General features: G+C 36.0%; 1 protein-coding gene across 4 annotated transcripts in view; it reads left to right on the top strand.

Annotated features, from left to right (window-relative positions):
• The window catches only part of ARFIP1 (ADP ribosylation factor interacting protein 1), a 145,462-nt gene that overhangs the window by 43,231 nt on the left and 80,754 nt on the right, over window positions 1-21,477 (top strand). For all 4 annotated transcript variants that reach the window (XM_027866995.1, XM_027866992.1, XM_027866993.1 and 1 more), the window contains one exon: window positions 18,983-19,091. In XM_027866995.1, coding sequence (XP_027722796.1) covers window positions 18,983-19,091 — 109 coding nt within the window. The remainder of the gene's footprint in view (window positions 1-18,982; window positions 19,092-21,477) is intronic.

Below are 21,477 nucleotides of genomic sequence, written 5' to 3' on the forward strand. Positions count from 1 at the left end.
CTCTAAACTGACAACTTTATGGCCATTTTTTTTAACATGAACATTTCATGTCCTTCAAAAAAATGATAAAAATTTATTTATTTAGAATTTATCCCCAAAGCCATCATGTCATGGATTAACTTGATTGATCTGGAAAAGTATGTATTAAAAAGTTGTACTAAATGTTTCACAAATATTAGAACAAAGTAAATGGAAATTGAATTGAGTTAAAGGGTCAGAATTAGGAAGAAACCTTAAGAGGTAATCTAATTCCACCTTTTCATTTCACAAATAACAGACTAAGTGCTAAGTGACTTGCTCAAGACTATATAGTAGTAAGACCAGGATTTGAACCCTGCTGTACAAATCTTGTTCAAGTTTGCCAGAAAATCATTGAGCTAGTCTGAATCTTTGAGAATTGAATATTGATGGCAAAAAAAAGGTTTATCTTTTACTCTTATCTCTGAAGGCCCCAAATCTGTTTTAGTAACCTAAAAAAATGAATACAATGGTAGATTTTATAAGGGCCTTGCCTACTACTGAGCTAGATTTGTCATCCCAAAGCCTTTAAAGAAGACACAAATGTGTGTTGTATTCATTACCTATTGCACTCTCATTTTGTGTTGCATTTGGATGCCATACCACTGTCAAAAAGGCTTTTCTGTTAAGGATCTAAAATGATCTATGTGTACCATATCAAGATAAGGAGAGTCTTGAGAGCTGAAGCTACCTAGAACTAGTACTGTTTTGATTTAATTTTTGTTTTTGTTCTTTTTAGAAATAGTGGTTTACTGAAGAACTAATGAATAACAAATACCCTTTTTTAGTTTTGTGTTTATTGAATGAATTTTTTTATATCATGGGTATAATGTTTGATAAGTTATTAATCATTAATACTCAGGTCATCTATTTTCCACAATATGTATATTGTGGAAAAAGTCACATTTTGACATTTCTGTATCTGCTTTAAGACTTCTTTTTTAGTTGAGGATATTGTATCATTTAACAAATCAATTAACATAATATGTAGAAGAGCTGCAGTAGTCTTTCTAATATGGAAATTTAAGTAATGTATTTTGACAGAACCATGTTTCCAAAGGGCCAAGTACACTGATGTTACGTTTCATAGCAGTGGTAAAGATGGCTGCTGAGAGACTTAGATGGGAATTTTCTGTTGTTTGCTGCTGAAAGGTGTTCAGAAAGATGATTTTTAAAAAATAAGCGATGTGCTGACACTGGTCAGCTGGAGGTCTGGTTCTTTGGCACTTTGTGTCTTTAATATATATTATTTTTTTACCTTTTGCTGCTAAAAATCTTGTCAGGCTTTAAGGGAAATCATTTCCTGGAAAATCATTTTAGGGAGTAAGCTGACATTTTCATATGGCACAGTATCAGTGTCTTTCAATATTTTAACAGTACTGTATGGACTACAATGATAAGCCTGTTCTACATTATGAATAATTAAGGTGATTTTAATATAAATATAAATATTTGTTGATTTGACATAGTATGAAGTAATTGTGCTGCTGAGTTATATGATGTTAAATGGAGTGCTGTAGCATCCATAGTAGGGTCACTTTTTGAAGAAATATGAAAAGTAATTATTGGGGATTTAAAAAAATTCCTATGGAGAATGAGATGTTATTTATCATAGATAAGAAACTTGTACTTTCTAGGACATGATATAAATAGAATTGTGGAGTGTTACATATTTGACTGAAAGGGATAGAATATGAGCTTTTAAGTTTTTATTCCAAAATTATTGTTAACAAATTAAGGTAAACATGAAAGAAGGAAGCCTCAAGAGATCTGGGCAGTAGGTTTTAAATAACATGAGGAAAACATTTTTATTATGTACTAGAAGAAAGTTGCCCATTAAGAAGGACTTGAATTTCTTTGTCTAAATCCAAGGGTTTTAATCTTTTTTTGTGTCATGAACTCCCTTTGACAACCCGCTGAAGCCTATGGATCCCTTCTCCAAATAGTTTCTCAATGCATAAAATAAAATACATCGGATTACAAAGGAAACCAATTATATTGAAATACAGTTTTTAAAATATTTTTTTAATTCACTAACTCAGGTTAAAAACTCTAAACTGAGGTAAATTCTGTGATAAGTAGTGTTTCTAAACTGCTACTTCAAAATATGCTTCAAAATTTGCTTTTTGGAGAAGATGTGTGTATGTATATACATGTGTTTGTATTTCATATATACATGTTGTAGTGGGGGGGAGAAAGAGGACAGAAAATTACAGTTATTTGTGTCTACATTTACTAGCCATAAAAAGTTGGTATTTTGTTTTGGGGGTTAGTACTAAAGGGTTTTCTTTGTTGTTTGTTTTTTTTAAAGGAGTTGATTATCTAAGTCCATGAAATATCCAGTGTGTGAGTAGAATTTGATGCTTGGTGAGGTTATGCTAAAAATGAGGAATTATATTTAAATGTGCCTTAGAGTAAGTACATAAAAGAATTTTTTACAGCCATGACTTGGATAACATTGCTGCAGGTGATGTGTTTTAAAATTTTTTAGTGCCAAGACCTGCCTAGTTTAATCTTTTTGACACTTCTCTGATGATACTAAATTTTGGTAATTTAGTATTTGGAGTGAGGATGATGTACATCTAGGAGCCAAAATTAATTCTCTGGGCTCTTAATGAGAAAATAACTGGGTACCTATATACAGTCTACATTGTTTTTTATTTTATTATCTGATGTGATAATTACATAATAGATGCACAATAAATACTAATCTACTTCTGCTCCCAGATCTTTGTTCTATCCTCATCTCTCAACTACCCCTGCTTTTTAAAATCAAAATATATCCAGAATGTATGTGAAAGTATAGAATATAGAAGTATGTTACAGTGATAGTGTTATAACTGATAAGGATGGTAACCTGTGTTATGTCATTCTCTTATTAGTTTTGACATTCATTTGGAATTTTAAATCCTAGACTTTATAAAACTTTTATAATTTTATCAGAAGTAACCCACTGCTTGATTCTGCATAATACCATTAGACAGTGGAGCAACCAGAGTATTAAAGATGTAGCACAGTTTTGTTTAGTCCCTTTTTAAGTTGACCTTTTTTCTCTCTAATGTTTGTTTAAAAGAACTTGCTCCTTGAAAGTCTGGCTTCTTGTTCTTGACCTTTCAATCAAGTCCCAAGTGGGTTTTGTAATATCTTTCAGCTGCTATAGAAATAACTGTCAGAAGTTCTACCATTTACTGGAAGATCATGAGGTAGAGAAAATGAATGGGAAGGAAGAAATCCCTCTGGCTGTTATTTAACACGCTTATTTAATGTGCTGATAGTTATGTTTGAATTTGTAGGGTTATTTGTGTTTTTTAAAATAGATAATGTAGAAGCCTAGAAATCATACATAAAATACTAATTTTTATCTTAGTCCTACTAGTTAGAGAATTTTCCATTTTACATTCTGGGTAGTAAGCTAGCATATTTTTTGTAAAATTATTTCTATATTTTTTAGGAGGGGTCAAAGACAATGAATAATTTTTTTAGAATTAGAGGGTGTTGACTTTTCCTTGCATTTTTAGGAAAACAAATTCACTTCATATATGTAAATGCTTTCTGGCTGATTATTAGCAACTAACTTTAATTATATGATCAGATAACTGTAGTGAAACATCCATGACTAATGATAGTTTTCTGACTATTTGCTATGCTATTATAATTTATAATTGCTCATTGCAAAACTCTTGAGACTAATGGCCTCTGTGACTTAGCAAGGAGCTTGTGGAGCTGGAAAATCAAGAATCACGTAAGGGTTATACTTGTAGAAAACTCAGAAAGGTTGTTTGTGGCACAAACTAAATAATTTGGCTTTTTCCCCTGTATAGCAGCCGGAAGTACCTCAGGCCTAAAGGTTCCCTTTGTCTTAGTAATGGAAGAAATTTATTTAGAACTAAGAGCAACCCTCATTTCATAGAAACCCTTATGTCAGATTATAATTGTTTGTAAAACATACATACCTTCCACAAAACCTAAAACTGCCACACTCACATGTTGCAACATTAAGGCTTATTTTCTCTCCTTTGATAAGCAATATAAATTTTAGGGCTTTGAAAAGTTAGAAAGACAAGTAATATTCAATTAAGAACTCAAAAGTTATATAGAGTATGTAGCTGGTAATCGAATTGCTGAAGTAGGAAGGAAAAGGGAAAAAAAATACTTAATATCCCTGACCAATCTAAACAGATATCTTGCTACAATCTGCTTCCATCTGCATTCAGACTCCATAGTTCCTTCTCTGGATGTGGATACCGTTTTCCATCATAAGTCTTTTGGAATTGCCTTAGATCATTGCATTGCTGAGAGGAGCTAAGCCTATCAAAGTTGGTCATTGCACAGTGTTGCTTTTACTGTGTACAATGTATTCCTGGTTCTGCTCACTTCACTCAGCATCAGTTCATTTAAGTCCTTCCAGGTTTTTCTGAAAACCTCTTGCTTGTCATTTCTTCTTCTTCTTCTTCTTCTTCTTCTTCTTCTTCTTCTTCTTCTTCTTCTTCTTCTTCTTCTTCTTCTTCTTCTTCTTCTTTTTTTTTTGGCAAGGCAATTGGGATTAAGTGACTTGCCCAGGGTCACACAGCTAGTAAGTGTCAAGTGTCTGGTCTGAGACCATATTTGAACTTAGGTCCTCCTGACTCCAGGGCTCTATCCACTGCACCACCTAGCTGCCTGTTGTAATTTCTTATAGCACAATAGTATTCCATTACAATCATATACCACAACTTGTTCAGCCATTCCCCAACTGATAGGCATCCCCTCAATTTCCAGTTCTTTGCCACCACAAAAAGAGCTGCTGTAAAATTTTTTTTACATAGAGGTCTTTTTCCTTTTCCTTTGGTCTCTTTGGGATACAGACTTAATAGTGGTATTGCTAGATCAAAGGGTAGGCACAGTTTTGTAGCTCTTTGGGCATAGTTCCAAATTGCTTTCCAGAATGGTTGGTTCAGTTCACAACTCCACCAACAAAGTATTAGTCTTCCAATTTTCCCCACGTCATCTGCAACATTTATCATTTATCATTTTCCTGTTTTGTCCCATTAGCCAATCTGATAGGTGTGATGTCATACCTCAGAGTTGTTTTAATTTGCATTTCTCTAATCAATAGTGATTTAGAGCATTTTTCATATGACTATAGATAGCTTTAATCTCTTCATCTGAAAACTGACTATTCATATTCTTTGTCCATTTATTAATTGGGGAATGACTTGTATTCTTATAGATTTGACTCAGTTCTATATATATTTGAGAAATGAGGCCTTTATCAGAGACACTGGCTGTAAAAATTGTTTCCCAGCTTTCTGTTTCCCTTCTGATCTTGGTTGCATTGGCTTTGTTTGTGCAAGAACTTTTTAATTTAATGTAATCAAAGTTATCCATTTTGCATTCCACAGTGTACCCTACCCCTTGTTTGGTCATAAATTCTTCCCTTCACCATAGATCTAACAGATAAACTATTTCTTGCTCTCCTAATTTGCTTATAGTATCACCCTTTATGTCTAAATGGTGTACCCATTTTGACCTTATCTTGGTATACGGTAAAAGATGTTGGTCTATGCCTAATTTCTGCCATACTGTTTTCTAGTTTTCCCAGCAGTTTTTGTCAAATAGTGAGTTCTTATCCAAGAGGCTGGAGTCTTTGGGTTTATCAAACAGTAGATTACTATAGGCATTGACTGTTGTGTCTTGTATACCTAACTTATTCCATTGATCCACCACTCTTTTCTTAGCCAGTATTATGTAGTATTGATGATTGCTGCTTTATAATATGGTTTTAATTTTGGTATGGCTTCACTTCCCTTGTATTTCTTTTCATTAATTCCCTTAATATTCTGGACCTTTTGTTCTTCCAGATGAATTTTATTAAAATTTTTTCTAGCTCTATAAAATAATTTTTGGTAGTTTCATTGGTATGGCACTGAATAAGTAAACAGATTTAGGTAGAATTGTCGTTTTTATTATATTAGCTCGGCCTACCCATGAACAACTGATATTTTTCCAGTTATTTAGCTCTGATTTTATTTGTGTGAAAAGTGTTTTGTAATTGTGTTCATATAGTTCCTGGGTTTGTCTTGGCAGGTAGGCTCCCAAATATTTTATATTGTCTACACTTACTTTAAATAGAATTTCTCTTTCTATCTGTTGGTCTTTGATAGTAATATATAGAAATGCCTATGATTTTGTGGGTTTATTTTATATCCTGCAACTTTGCTAAAGTTGTTTATTATTTCAAGTAGTTTTTTACTTAATGTTTTAGGATTCTCTTAAGTTTACCATCATATCATCTGCAAAGAGTGATAGCTTTATTTCTTCATTGTCTCTTCTAATTCCTTCCATTTCTGTTTCTTCTCTTATTGCTAAAGCTAACATTTCTAGTACAATATTGAGTAACAGTGGTGATAATGGACATCCTTGTTTCATCCATGTTCTTAGTGCAAGTGCTTCTAGCTTCTCCCCATTACATGTAATGCTTGCTGATGGTTTTAGATAGATGCTACTTATAGTTTTAAGGAAAACTCCACTGATTCCTATGCTCTCTAGTGTTTTTAAAAGGAATAAGTGTTGTATTTTGTCAAAAGCTTTCTCTGCATCTATTGAGACAATCATAAGATTTCTGTTAATTTTGTTATTGATATGGTCAGTTATGCTGATAGTTTTCCTAATATTGAACCATCCCTGCATTTCTGATATAAATCCCACATGATTGTAGCGTATCATCCTCATGATAAGTTGCTGTAATCTCTTTGCTAGTATTTTATTTAAAATTTTTGGATCTATATTCATTAGGGAAATTAGTCTATAATTTTCTTTCTCTGTTTTGGCTCTTCCTGCTTTAGGTAACAGCACCATATTTGTATCATAAAAAGAATTTGGTAGGACTCTTTCTTCTCCTATTTTTCCAAATAGTTCACATAGTATTGGGATTAATTATTCTTTAAATGTTTGGTAGAATTCACTTGTAAATCCATCTGGCCCTGGAGATTTTTTCTTGGGGAGTTCATTGATAGCTTGTTCAGTTTCTTTTTCTGAAATGAGGTTATTTAATTATTTTATTTCCTTTTCTGTTAATCTGGGCAACTTACATTTTTGTAAATATTCATCCATTTCACTTAGAGTGTCAGATTTATTGGCATACAGTTGGGCAAAATAGCTACTAATTATTGTTTCAATTTCTTCTTCATTGGTTGTGAATTCAGCCTTTCAATTTTTGATACTGGTAATTTGGTTTTCTTTTTTTAATCAAGTTAACCAAAAGTTTATCTATTTTTTTTTCATCAAACCAGTTTTTAGTTTTATCAGTTCAATAGTTTTCTTAATTTCACTTTTATTAGTCTCTCCTTTGATTTTCAGAATTTTTAATTTGGTATTTAATTGGAGATTTTAAATTTGTTCTTTTTCTAGCTTTTTTAGTTGCACACCCCATTCATTGATCTCCTCTTTCTCTGTTTTATTCATGTAAGCATTTAGAGATATAAAATTTCCCCTAAGAACTGCTTTGGCTGCATCCTATAAGTTATGGTATGTTGTCTCATTATTGTCATTCTCTTGGATAAAGTTATTGTTTCTGTGATTTGTTGTTTGATCCACTCATTCTTTAGGATTAGATTATTTAGTTTCCAATTAGTTTTTAGTCTCTTCCCATGGCCCTTTATTACATGTAATTTTTATTAAATCGTGATGTAAAAAGGATGCATTTAATATTTCTGCCTTTCTGCATTTGTGAGGTTTTTATGCCCTAGTGCATGGTCAATTTTTGTGTAGGTGCCGTGTACCACTGAGAAAAGGGAATATTCCTTTCTATCCCTGTGAAATTTTCTCTAGAGGTCTGCCATTGTCTAACTTTTCTAAAATTCTGTTTACCTCCTTACTTCTTTCTTGTTTATTTCGTAATTAGATTTATCTAGTTCTGAGAAGGGGAGGTTGAGGTCCCCCACTATGGTTTACTTCTTCCTATAACTCATTTAACTTCTCTCAGAATTTGGATGCTATACCATTTGGTGTATATATGTTTAGTAATGATATTATTTCATTGTCTATGATACCTTTTAGCTGTATGTAGTTTCCTTCCTTATCTCTTTTAATTAAATGTATTTTTGCTTTTGCTTTGTCTGAGATCAGGATTGGTACCCCTGCTTTTTTTACTTCAGCTTTACCCTGTGTGTATCTCTCTGCTTCATATGTGTTTCTTGTAAACAACACATTGTAGGATTATAGCTTTTAATTCATTTTGTTATCCACTTCTGTTTTATGGGAGAGTTCATCTCATTTACATTCACAGTTATGATTACTGACTGTGTCTTTCTCACCATCCTGTTTCCCCCTTCCTGCATTTATACTTTTCTCTCTCCTTTCTCCTTTTCCCTCCTCGCTAGTGTTTTGCTTCTGACCACCACCTCCCTCAATCTCCCCTCCCTTCTGTTAGCCTCCCTCCCTTTTCATTCCCCTTTCCCCTACTATTTCTTCCCTTCCTTTGGCCCTCCCTTCTATCCACCCCTTACCTTTTCTTTCCCCTTTCCCCTCCTACTTCCTATAGGGTAAGTTAGATTTCCATACCTGAGAGAGAGAGAGAGAGAGAGAGAGAGAGTGTGTGTGTGTGTGTGTGTGTGTGATTCCCTCTTCGAGCCAAATTCGATGAGAGTAAGGTTCAAACAGTGCTCATCTCCCTCCCTTCTTTTCCTCTATTGTAATAGGTTTTTATGCCTCTTCATGTAATGTAATTTACCCTCTTCTGCCTCCTCCTTTCTTCTTCTCCCAGTACAGTCTTTTTTTTCACCTCTTTTTTTAATCATCATATCAAAGTCAACTTATACTCATACCCTCTGTCTCTGTATACCCCTTCTAAATGTTGTATTAGAGATACAGTTCTCAAGAGTTATAAGTATCATCTTCCTATGTAGGGATGTAACCAGTTTAACCTTATTGAATGTCATGGTTTTCTTTTTTCTTTCTTGTTTAACTTTTCATGCTTCTCTTGAATCTTGTATCTGAAGATCGAATTTTCTGTTAAGCTGTTTTTTTTTTTCATCAAGAAAGTTTGGAAGTCCCTTATTTCACTGAATGTCCATCTCCTACCCTAAAAGATTATGCTCGGTTTTGCTGGGTAGTTGATTCTTGGTTGTAATCCAAGATCCTTTGCCTTCCAGAATATCGTATTCCAAGCCCTCCAGTCCTTTAATGTAGAAGCTGCTAAGTCCTGTGTAATCCTGACTGTGATTCCACAATATTTAAATTGTTTCTTTCTGGCTGCCTGTAGTATTTTCTCCTTGAACTGATAATTCTGGAATGTGGCTGCAATATTTCTTGGAGTCTTCATTTTGGGATCTCTTTCAGGAGGTGATCAGTGGATTTTTTCAGTGACTATTTTACCCTCTGGTTGTAGGGCCTCAGGGCAGTTTTCCTTAATAATTTCTTAAAAGTTGCTGTCCAGGCTCTTTTTTTGATCATGGCTTTCAAGTAGACCAGTAATTTTTAAATGATCTCTCCGGGAGCTATTTTCCAGGTCAGTTGTTTTTCCAATGAGATATTTTACATTTTCTTCTATTTTTTTTTTATTCTTTTGATTTTGTTTGGCTGATTCTGGATGTCTCATAGTCATTAGCTTCCACTTGCCCAATTCTAATTTTTAAGGAATTATTTTCTTCAGTTAGCTTTTGTACCTCCTTTTCCATTTGGCCAATTCTGCTTTTTAAGGAGTTCTTCTCTTCAGTGGATTTTTATACCTCCTTTTCCATTTGGCCAATTCTGCTTTTTAAGGAGTTGTTTTCTTTAGTCAATTTTTGTTCTTCCTTTTCCAAGCTGTTGACTCTCCCTTCATACCTCTTATTTCTTTTCCCAATTTTTCTTCTACCTCTGCTGTTTGACTTTTAAAATCCTTCTTGAGCTCTTCCAAGAAAGTTTTTTGCGCTTGAGACCAATTCATATTCCACTTTAAGGTTTTGAATGTAGGCGTATTGACAACATTGTCCTCTTCTGGGTTTGTGTTTTGATCTTCCCTGTGCCCATAGAAACAGTTTTTGGTCAGTATTCTTTTTTCGCTATTTGCTCACCTCTTTTGCCTGTTTCCTGGCTTTGGCACTGTCCCAAGCTTCTTGTACTGGGGGCCTGGTCAATGATTTTGTGTGCTGTGGCCTCAGGTGCTGGCAGCTGGAGGCTGTAGGGGTCTAGCAGCTTACCTGGTGCTGAGCTGTAGTTCTAGTGGTGGTGCCTGGCATGTGCAGAGGCCAGGTGGGTTTTTCAGGTAGTGGGCTGCTGGAGGACGCCCACCTACCAGGGACTGTGCTGAAGCATGAGTGGGTCTGTTGCTGGAGGATGCCTGCCTACCCAGGGAGGTGCATGTGCATGTGGTAGTTCTCTGAACTCGAGTCTGCCGGTTCCTTTGGCTATGTTAGGGCATGCGGGGGTCCTGGTGTTGGTATTTGCCTGCTCTACCACTCTGGGACTCAGAATCTCTTGCTGGTTTGCCGAGGTGGGGCTTGTTACTGGCTTGCTGGGATGCTTCCTGTCCTGGAACGTGCTCTCCTTTTACCCTAGTGAAATGGACCTTGGTTTTTATTTTTTTACCAATCTTCCAAGTTTCCTCAGTTAAAAGATGGCTTCACTCCATTTTTCCACTGGCTGTGCTGTTCCAGGGTTTTCCTGGGGTGCTATTTTCTGTTTTTTGTTTTGTTTTGTTTTTTCCAGAGGTCAGTAATGGAGAGTGACAATAACTTACTGCTTACTCCACCATCTTGGCTGCTGGAAGTCTAAAGTTCATTTCTACTTTCATAGCATCTCTTGTATGTGCCCATTTCTCTCCTCTGACCCTGCAGTCACCTTGATACAGTCCCTTATCTCCTCAAAACTAGACTATTGCAGTGGCCTGCTAGTTGGTCTCCCTTCATCTCTTCCCCACTGTAATCCATCCTCCACTTGGCACTTAAATTGATCTTTCTAAAATCCGAGTCTGACCATATCACACGCACAAACATCCTCTCTTCCCTCAAAAAGCTCCACTGGTTCCTTTTTTATCTCCAGGATCAAATATAAAATCCTCTGTCTTTAAGGCCCTTCATGACCCTTAAGACCATCCTACCTTTATAATCCTCTTCCGTCTTACTTCCCTCTAGTGACACTGGCTTCCTTGCTGTTCCTTGCATGAAACACTCCATCTCCTGACTCCTAGTATTCTATTTTCACTGGCTATCCTCCATTCTTGGAATGCTTTCCCTTTTCATCTCTACCTCCTAGCTTCCCTGGCTTCCTTCAAGTATTAGATTAAGTCCCACCTTCTGCAAGAAACCTTTTCTTAGTCTCCTTAATGCTAAGGACTTTCCTCTGAGACTATCCCCAATTTATCCTGTATGTATCTTGTTTGTGTGTAGTTGTTTACATGTTGTCTCCTACATTAGACTGTGAACTTCTTGAAAGCAGGGATTAGTTGGGGTTTTTTTTTTTGTTTTGTTTTGTTTTTTGTTTGTTTTGTTTTGTTTGCTAGGCAGTGGGATTAAGTGACTTGCCCAGAGTCACAGAGCTAGTAAGTGTTATGTGTCTGAGGCTGGATTTGAACTCAGGTCCTCCTGAATCCAGGGCCAGTGCACTATCCACTGCGCCACCTAGCTGCCCTGGAGGTATTGTTTTTTGCCTTTCTTTGTATCTCTACATAGTAGAGCACTTAATTAGTCTTAATTGAGTAGGTGGCGTCAGTGAAGGTTTCATAAAGAAGGTAGTATTTATTTGAAGACAACTGTAATGTCCTCATCATAGTTTTCTCTGCCCCAGGCTAAATATTCCCAGTTATTTTAACTAGTTAGAGGCCTTGTGAAGTAATGGATAGAGGGCTAGTTTTGGAGTTAGGGAGAACTAGATTCAAATTCTGCTGCTTATACACACAAGCACATACTAGCCATGTGTCAAAGGAAGGAAGGAGGGAGGAAACAGGCATTTATTAGATTCCTACTTTGTGCCGTGCTAAATGCTTCACAAATATCTCATTCAATCCTCACAACAACTCTGAAAAGTAAATATTATCCTCACCCCCATTTTACAGTCAAGGAAACTGAAGCAAACAGAGTAATTAGGGGCTTTGCCCAGGATCTCACAGCCAAGAAGTATCTGAGGCAGGATTTCAACTCAGGTCTTCCTGACTCCTGGTCCAACCCTCTATCCACAGTCACCTAGCCTAGATCTGTGTAGGGTACAAGGATTCCACAGTACAAGACAACATAAAGTTGAATTAGCTATTTCAGAGTTCAGTTTGGGAAGGAAGGAGGATATAGCCAGAGCATCGATATCAATCTTCAGAAAGCAGTGAAGGGTAGAGAGACTAGTGTTCATGGTCATGCTGGAAAAATACATTTGGAAGGATTACAGCACAGGAAGAAATAGAGTTATAAAGATTATTGTCAGAGAGGAATTTCAGAATTTTGATCATGTAAATAGAATACTTGTGGGCAATGGTTTGATCAACAGTCTGATCTTCCCTCTGTGTGTTTGAGGTGGAATAAAGATGTAGGTTTTAGAGATTGAGGGAGTTAACAGAAGTGTGAAGGCTTTTGTCAACTAATGGCTAGTTTCCTTCTGTAACCCCTTCATAGATCTCTGCCTCCAGTCTTTCCCAGCTCTAATCCAACCTATACATTGTCACCAGATTAATGTTTCTAAAATAGCAGATGTATATTTGTTACTTCCTTGCTGAAAAACCTGGAATGCCTTCGTACTCCATCCTTGATTACCTGTACCTGATCTTTCACTATTGAGCTCTTCAGTGTTCCTGAATACCATTCCTCATCTTCAAGACTTTACTTAGGCTTTTCCTTCTCTCTTCCACACCTATCCCCTAAACTCCCAAAATTTGGAATGTTCTCTCTGTATGGTTAGGGCTCAGTTCAAGCCCCATCTCAACTGTGGTAAAATGATACCTTCCGATTCCAACTGACAAACTTTCCCTTCTCTGAATTCTTATAATAATTATTATCTTTATGCCTGACTTTGATACACTGATAGGCTGTTTTATTTGACTGATTTATGTCTGTATGGCTCTTCTCACTAGTGATATTCTGAGCAGTAATTGTTACTTTAGCCACAAAAGGCTCTCCAATTAAAAGCTGAGAGAAAGGAGGGAAAAAACCTTATAACAAATAAGCATAGTCAAGCAAAACAAATTACATTACCTCTCTGTCAGGAGATGGACAACATACTTCATCATAGCTTCTCTGGAGAGACAGTTGGTAATATCTTTGAACAGAATTCTGAAGTCTTTCAGAGTTGTTTTTCTTTTAAATGTTGTCCTTGAAAAACTTGTTATACTAGATCTGCCCACTTTACTTTGCATCAGTTCTTTAAAATCTTCTTTTTCATCATTTCTTGCAATACAGTAATATTCTATTACATTCTTATGCCACAGTTTGTTCAGCCATTCTGCAATTGATGAATTCTTCTCCCCTTCCAAATCCTTCTCTCCCTCCCTCCATCTTAGATTCTGGTTCTTTTCTTTTCTCCTTTTTAATACTCCCTTCAGGATCAGGAAGTTTATTTTACTTGTGACTAGTCTTTCCTAATTGGGAATTTTTTTTTTCTGTGTAGATTCCATCACTTTTCTAAGAAACTCAGTGTGCCAAAGAATTCTAGATGCTAGAAATATGACACTTATACAGGAAGAGGAAGGGTACAATGGAGATGCCGTATCTGAAATAATTTTTTTTTACATAATCATATAGTGACTTCAGAGAAATTATCTTGAAGGGCAGCTGGGTGGCACAGTGGATAGAGCACTGGCCCTGGAGTCAGGAGCACCTGAGTTCAAATGTGGCCTCAGACACTTGACACTAGCTGCGTGACCCTAGGCAAGTCACTTAACCCCGATTGCCCTACCAAAAACCAAATAAATAAATAACGTATCTTAGAAATATTCAGTCTCAAACAAAATACTGCTTAAATAATACAGAGGTATAAAAGCCAATTAGTGTTTATTAGAGGAATTTTTTAAACCATAATTGAAAATCTGATTATATTCACAAGTCTACACGTCTACACTTTTCCTCCTAGTTGTGACTTGATAAAAACTCTAACCTCAGTGGCATACACTCTCTGCTGTCTTTGATAGAATAGTCTTTTCTACCTAGATTGTCTAAAAAGCCTGGTAAAGACTTTCTTTTATTTTGGGCACCTTAAGCTGGGAAACCTCTAGATTTTATCAGCTGGCATTCAGGCTTCCTCATTTACCCTCAGATCTACGATGGATTCATCACTTACTGCTTCATATGTTTTCCAGTACTCCAGTGGGTCTGTGGTCTCATTGATGTCAGTGTTCCCTCTGGTGATGCACAGCACTTACCTGTTCTTACTCATCTTGTGCAGCGTTTGTCCGTAGGCATTCTCTCAACAGTTCACCACAAGTGTGCTCCCCACTGTGCTGAGAGCCTTTCCCAAGTTCTCTTGACATTGTGAGGGTACCATTGAGAGCATGTGGGCTGGCCAGTGGTTATCCCTGTCCTTCATAGTTTCTTGTAATGTATTGTAGTCTGCTCATGACTACCATGCACCTCTCTATTGCCATTTTAGTAATTGTCAGCTTAATTTCTTTAGAGGTTATTGTTCTGTGATTTGCAGCCATTCAGCAGCATCAAAAGGAGATTAGTATCAAAAAGGTAGACTTTTGTTCCAAGGAGAAAATTGGAGTCATTACGATAACTTTGTGATTTTCCAAGGCAATCCAGCTCTTCCCCTCCTATTCCATTTTGGAATTCCAGATTGTCCTTTTGATAAGATTTCTCACCAGTGAAAAATTATATAAACTGATGCAAATGCAACAATTACAACAAGGTAAATGGAAACAGCAACAAAGCATTCAAAACTGACTGCTGAGAAATTATAATGAGCAAGCTTGACCCCAAAGATGAGATACGAGAATGCACCTTACTCCCTCTTTGCAGTGGAGTGGGGAGAGGGTGGTTCTGAGGGTAGAACTAAATATGATTTAGTATTTGATTGATATGTTTAGTTTTACTGAACTGATTTTTTCTTTATTCTTTGTTAAAAGGAATGAATCTCTAGGAGGGGAAAGGAAAAAATTATATTGGAAAACGAAGGTGATGTAGAAACAAAAGATATCAATAAAAAATTTTTAAAAGATATACTGTAGATAATCTTGTCTGATCCTCTATTTATTAAAATCAAGCAAATTATAAAATAGGAAGTGGTGCTCCACCAAAGGTGTTTGGCAGATCCAACACAGAATACAAGTCAAAGAGGAATTTCTGTTGTTTCTAATTGCATGATCTAGAATCATTTGAGTTTGGCCTGATTGCCTCCTACACAGGAGTAAACCAATACCTGCCGTCCACATTATGATGTGTAGTTACATGTCGAGTTACCTTCTCGAGCCTGTACTTCACTCTCCTGTCCCTATCTCTGTTTCTCTCTCAGACCTTGCAAATGGAGTTCTCAGATACCATTGCAAAAATGGAAGGAAGGTTTATCTTCCTTCCTCTTCAGCACATTCTCAATTTACTGGCATCCAGGTTTAGGTCTAGGGGATGAGGAACAAACAGAAAAATGGGAACAGGCTTGTCTGTGTTGTGAACATCATTATAGGTCACAGGTCTTCTTTCTGTACCTCTTGGCAATTTGACCTACAGGAGGAAAAACAAATCCCTAGAGTTGGCAGCTTATTTTTATGCTCTGCTTTTAGCTTTACATATACAATGGACTATTTCATGCAGTTTCTGAGTCCTTTGTTCCCATGCCCAGGAATCCCCAATTTCTTTGTGTCACTACTCAGCTTCTAGTTGATTTTGGATGTAGAGATTTCTGACTGACAAGTATGTGGGGACTTAAGAATATTGAAGGGAAAATCTTACTATTTGTTTATAGGGAAGAGAGATTTTGTCAGCTTTTACAATTAGCTTCTAGCCATGTTTCCTTGGAAAATGCCCATTTGACAGGAAGCAAGGTATGCCAGAAGCCACCAGTCATAGATCTCTCCCATCATTTCAAGTGAACCTTTTACATTCTGAGAAAATACAGAAAGACAGTGCTGGGCACAGCCTCTGTCCTTACCCCTTCATTGTATGAAGCTCAGTGCCATCTAAATTTAGTGAGTCTCTGCTAATTCTAAGATTCTCTGATTCTAGTTTCTGTATTATTGCTTGTTGAATCTTAGCTGACCTGTCACAATGAAGTCTTTCCTAGAAGGTATGCATCTATTGATACTGTTGACTAGGAGGTTTTATTTTCCTGTTCCTGCCAATTTTCTTCTTCCTGAGTGTCACTTATACTGCAGTGATCTTTGCCTTGCTTTGCCTTACCTTTAGGTTGGGTTATAGTAGTGCCCCTGAGAGGACTTCCTCATAAAATTGCATACAAGTTTTGTGGAATATGGTGGAAGGATTCTTTGCAATTTGACCATCTGAATTCTTACCACAAAGAAGATTAACTGAAAGCTTTTGGCTAAGGAGCTGAAATTAAGCTTTTGGTTTGTTTTATTTTAAGGCTATAGACATCAGAAGTTTATGATCTTGTTCTGTGTTTCTTGCTCTAGGTGTATACTTAGACTGGTAGATTAATAATGTGGCTTTATTAAATGACTGGAGGCAGTAGGAAGTTTAACATGGTCCAGTTTCTGGTTGGGATGGGAAAGGACAACTCCACAGTCAGGGAGCAGGCTTGTTTGTGTTGTGAACATCATTATAGGCCCTCCTCAAGGGAATTCAGTATTCCCTCATCATTGACCACAGGAACCTAAAGCATTTTCAGACTTCTTCTCACCATAATCAGTGCCTAATTGTCTGTGCATTAATCATTCAATAGAGTGATCTTTTTTGTTACCTACATTCTTAGACATAAAAACTTGAATTTGGTCCCTTGGAAAATCAACTCAATTCAATTCAATAAATAAGTAGAAAATACATATAAAATAATTTCAGTGGATGGAGGGAAGTAGTGACAGCTGAGGAATCCAGAAAAGCCCCATGTAAGAGTTTATTTGAGATCCGTCATCCTAGGAAGTCTTTTTATACATTTTGTAATTATTAAATTTAAACTAAATCAGTTAAATTTAATTGGCCACCAGCCCACAACGGACCACATTCAGCCTCTCCAAATAGGCATGACACTATTAAGTACTTCTATGCAAAATTTTTAGTGTCTAGTCATACGAAGTGTACCAGGGACCTAGTGGTGCAACCATCAGACTTGTGGCAACCCCTTCCAGCTGCCTTGGGGGGTAGTAAAATTTTCCCTCACAAACTTGCCCTTGTTCCTTGCCCTTGGAATATGATGCTGTTGATAGTGGTGGCAAATACCATCCTTCACTTCTTCCACTCCATGCTAGGCCTCCATCAATAGCTGTTATTGCCTATATGTTTCTTAAATTTTCTGACCATATTTCCTCACATCAACCCTAGGTCCCTTACCATATTACTCGTGGTCATTTGGGTGAAGACTTATTTTTCTGCAATAGGTCTATCATCTCCCATGTGACCCCATGTTTAACCTGTTTGTCCTCCATGCCCCTGGATTGTTGTGTGCATTTTGTCGTGTTTGGTTTTCATGGGTGGTTGAGGAGTTCAGAGTGTTTGAGTGTTTGAGTTTGATCTATCTCTCGATAGGGAGAGGCCTGAGAGGCTCCTGAGGGAGAGGTGATCAGCTTACGTTTCAAAATTGAGAAATAGCTTTTTTTTTTTTTTTGCAAGAAATAGCTTTTTTTTTTTTTTAGGCATGACCAATGTGAGAATTTGTTTTGCTGAAAAGATTTTGTTTTTCTTTTAATTTTTTTCTTCAGTGGGAGGCAGTTGAGGAATAAAATAGATTTTTGTTTATTTAAAAAATTAAAAAATTTCTTTTTTTAAAGCAGTGTTTGATCTAAAATGCAAGAAACATCTCAGGCTGGGCAAACTTTTAATAAATACCTGTTGAATAAATGAATACAGCACTTCTTTGGTCTTAATGGTGTTCCCCCAAATTTAAAGACTTATAAAGATCTACTTATAATTTTAATGTGTCACCATGTTAATTTACTTATCCATCTTGATCCTTTTCTCCTATTTCTAAGAAAAACTAATCAAGATAACTGATTAGAAAGAATCTAGACTTGTCTTAGACATAATGCTTTTATTTCAGTTTACTTCCTATTAGGGTCTAGACATATGGGCTGGTTTCAGTGACTGCATAATTAACTGTTACTTTAGATCGATATATAAATGAGGTAATTTTTTACCTTACAGGGAGTGAGAAATGTGTGCTTAGACTAATGTTGATAAGGAGGGCGTTATATCATCAGCATTACCAGTAAGTCAGAAAGTGTTTGTCAGGAGTGAACTGGTTAATAGTCCATTACTTGATTTTGAGAGTTCTGGAATGAACTCTGTTTAGAATATATTTTCCCCTTGCATTTGTAGCAAGATCTGCTCATTTTGAGAGTGATAATGCACATGTAGGTTGCCTTCATCTTCTTTTCATTGGTAATATGCAAAGTTGAGTAATATATATTTTGTCTAATGTTTAGTATTCAGTATAAAACAAATGAGGAAAAAAATCCATATCTTTGCGAACTTCATGGTCTAATTTATTGGCAGTATTCCACTAGGGGAACATTTAGCATCTCAAGAGAATGGCATCTCAAGAGAATGTTTTCTGGGGTTTTAATTTCTCTTCAGCATTAGCTAGCCCACCAGGATGATGTGGGACATTCGGACATTAGCTGGAAAATAACTTTCGTCCTTGTCCATCCTAATTTCACATTTTTAAATATCATCATGCCATTTAATTAATAAATAAGGGAATTATTGATTCTCTGAAGCCTATGGTACCTTTAAAAGCCTTTCGTATCATTTTGCTGCTTATGCATCACATTAGAATGCTATGACACCATAAACAAATTCCAGGCTGCAGAGAGAGAAAGACTAGTTTAAGATGTGATGAAGATAATACAGCCATGCCTAAGCATTACGTATTGTGGGATTTTTACATGGATTTTCCCTTTTATTCAAACATTACTAAGGATTTGAAGCGTTCATTACCAGCTGGACTCGGTCTATCAGAAACCCAAATTACATCTCATGGCTTTGACAGCACCAAAGAGGGGGTCATTGAAGCAGGACCATTTCAAGGTAAGAGCTCCCCTCCACCTTCTCTTAATTATCTAGTTAATAACTACGTTATATTTTATCAATGTCTCAGATGCTTGTGACTATTAACGAGCCAGTATTAATTAATCACCATTGTAATCCTCAGATTATCAAAGTGATCTTTAATAATATTCTTCATGTAAACAATCCACAACACTATTTCTTTGGCCATAGTTTCATAGAACTTTAAAAATTAGTTTTGTAATCTTTAATTAAGAGCAGAATCACTGTAGTAAAATATCAACACTGAAATATTTTTTTCAAAGACTATGGGAATGCTAAGGCACTTTTTTTTTGCAGAAATAGAGGGAATGGAGCTATGATTTCATTGGTATGGAGGGCTAGCAGGTAAAGAAACTCCCTTTACCAATGCAGGTTGGCGCCTTCTGTGTAACCTAATAGTGTTAGAGAGTTGTCCAGAGCACTAAAAGCTGTACATTTGATTTGGTTTGTGCACATGTGGATTTCCTTTACATTTTAAGGTAATTGATTAAGCACCTTTGTGATAGGGAGCGGGGGTGGGGGAAGAGACAATGCTATTTTAATATTATTACCTGTGTAATCAGTGAAGATTTTTTTGAATTTTCAGAATACTTTAATTCATTGCTAATAGTTCAGAGCAAAACTGTGGAACTGGATTCCGTTTTCCAGAATTCTATTAATGGTATCTGAGTCATCACAGATTGTCTGAGTCCTGCCTGATGTAGATTGTAAGCCCCTGAAGAGATAGCCTTTACGAATTACCTAATGAACCTCTCCAAATTTGGCTAGAATGGTTATCTCACGACAGTCAGTCAACAGGTGTTCGTAAAGGGGGTATTCTATTATCAGATGCTAGACACTGGGCCGCCTTCTAATGATCTGAGTATGAGAACGAAACAACTCCTGCTCCAGAGGAGCTGACATCTAATGGAATATTGTAGTCTGTCACACTTCTAAAAAATCTTTTTATACCCTTTTTAAGTTAACATCTTCCTACAAGTATAGTTTTTGTGTTTTTATAATCCTACTACATATCGCTTTAATCAAATGATGAATTATATCTCCTTATAGTGTATCCTTCTAGTAAATGTTTAGAATAAACTTATATAATATTATCTCAATTCAGAATTGAATATAAAATTACATCACTTTCCTTTAATCCTTACTGTTCAAAAAAATGTTAGGCGCATGCCTAAAGTTCTTAATATGCCATTTTATAGAAGTCTTTATCTGGACAAAAATTGAATGTAGAAAGATTGTGCATGAGCAGCTGGTAGTATTAAGTCTTCTTTTCCTAAAGCAGCTCCATTTATTTTTAAGGTTGTTTGACAAAAAAATTACACACGAAAAATATTTTGCTGTTACGTATTAGCATTTTCAATGAAACAGTTTGACATTTGTTGGTTGCGTGTCTTTTTTTAAAAAGTAGAGCAGTGTAAAATAATGCCATAAAAATCTGGCCATCATTTTTTTAAACTCAGAAACAACTGAATAACTTAAGCTTTAATAAATATTATAAAAAGAAATCAAAATTTCTTTGAATTTAAAAAAATATTTTGAGACATTTTTCAAACAAAAAAATGAACATACTGTAAGACCATATTAAAATGGAAGCAATCATTCTGCCATAATTAGAATTGTTGAAACCCATCTTGGTGTTGTATTTAATTTTTGTATCTACATTGAATGATGGAGAAGTTGGTCTAGAACCAAAGAATATCAATAGTAGTAATTCAGGAATTTGAAACTAGGACCTGTGGAAAAATGATAGAACAGTTAAGAGTTATTTGTCTTTGAGGATACTAATAGATAGCTTAACAGTTGACTTTCAGGTAGGTGATATTTGTTAGTAGGCTAACATTGGCAAGCTGTTTTCTGCAGAAGACAAAACTTAGAAGAAATTGAACTAAAGTTGTAACAAGGGAATTTTCACAGTTTCTTGATAAGAGAGTGCCAGTGAGTAAACATTTATTAAATGCCTACTGTGTGCCAAACGCTGTGCTAAGCACAGGGAAATGTAAAGAGCAGTCCCTGCTGTCAAGGAGTTCACAGTCTGATGTGAGGAGACAACATCAAACAACTATGTTCAGACAAGCTCTCCTAGAGGATAAATTGGAACTAATCAGCAGGGGGAGCACACTTAGTTAGCCAAGGCTTCAGGCCATTGAGGAAGGCTGTGGAATTAAGTAAAGCTGACTACCTCTAAGTATAACTTTAATATTTAAAAACTCCACAAATCCCTCAGAATTGTGTTGTAGAAATTTGCTATATTGAGTATATTGCTAGAAGTTAGATTTCCTAATTTGCAGATGTTCAAGGTAAAATGAAATTGATTCTATTCTTAGTCAGTTAACTTGAGATTGAAATGTCTTGAAGCCACAGCATT

The sequence above is a fragment of the Vombatus ursinus genome, unplaced genomic scaffold, assembly GCF_900497805.2.
Source record: "Vombatus ursinus unplaced genomic scaffold, bare-nosed wombat genome assembly UNPS02014784.1, whole genome shotgun sequence".
Taxonomy (NCBI): domain Eukaryota; kingdom Metazoa; phylum Chordata; class Mammalia; order Diprotodontia; family Vombatidae; genus Vombatus; species Vombatus ursinus.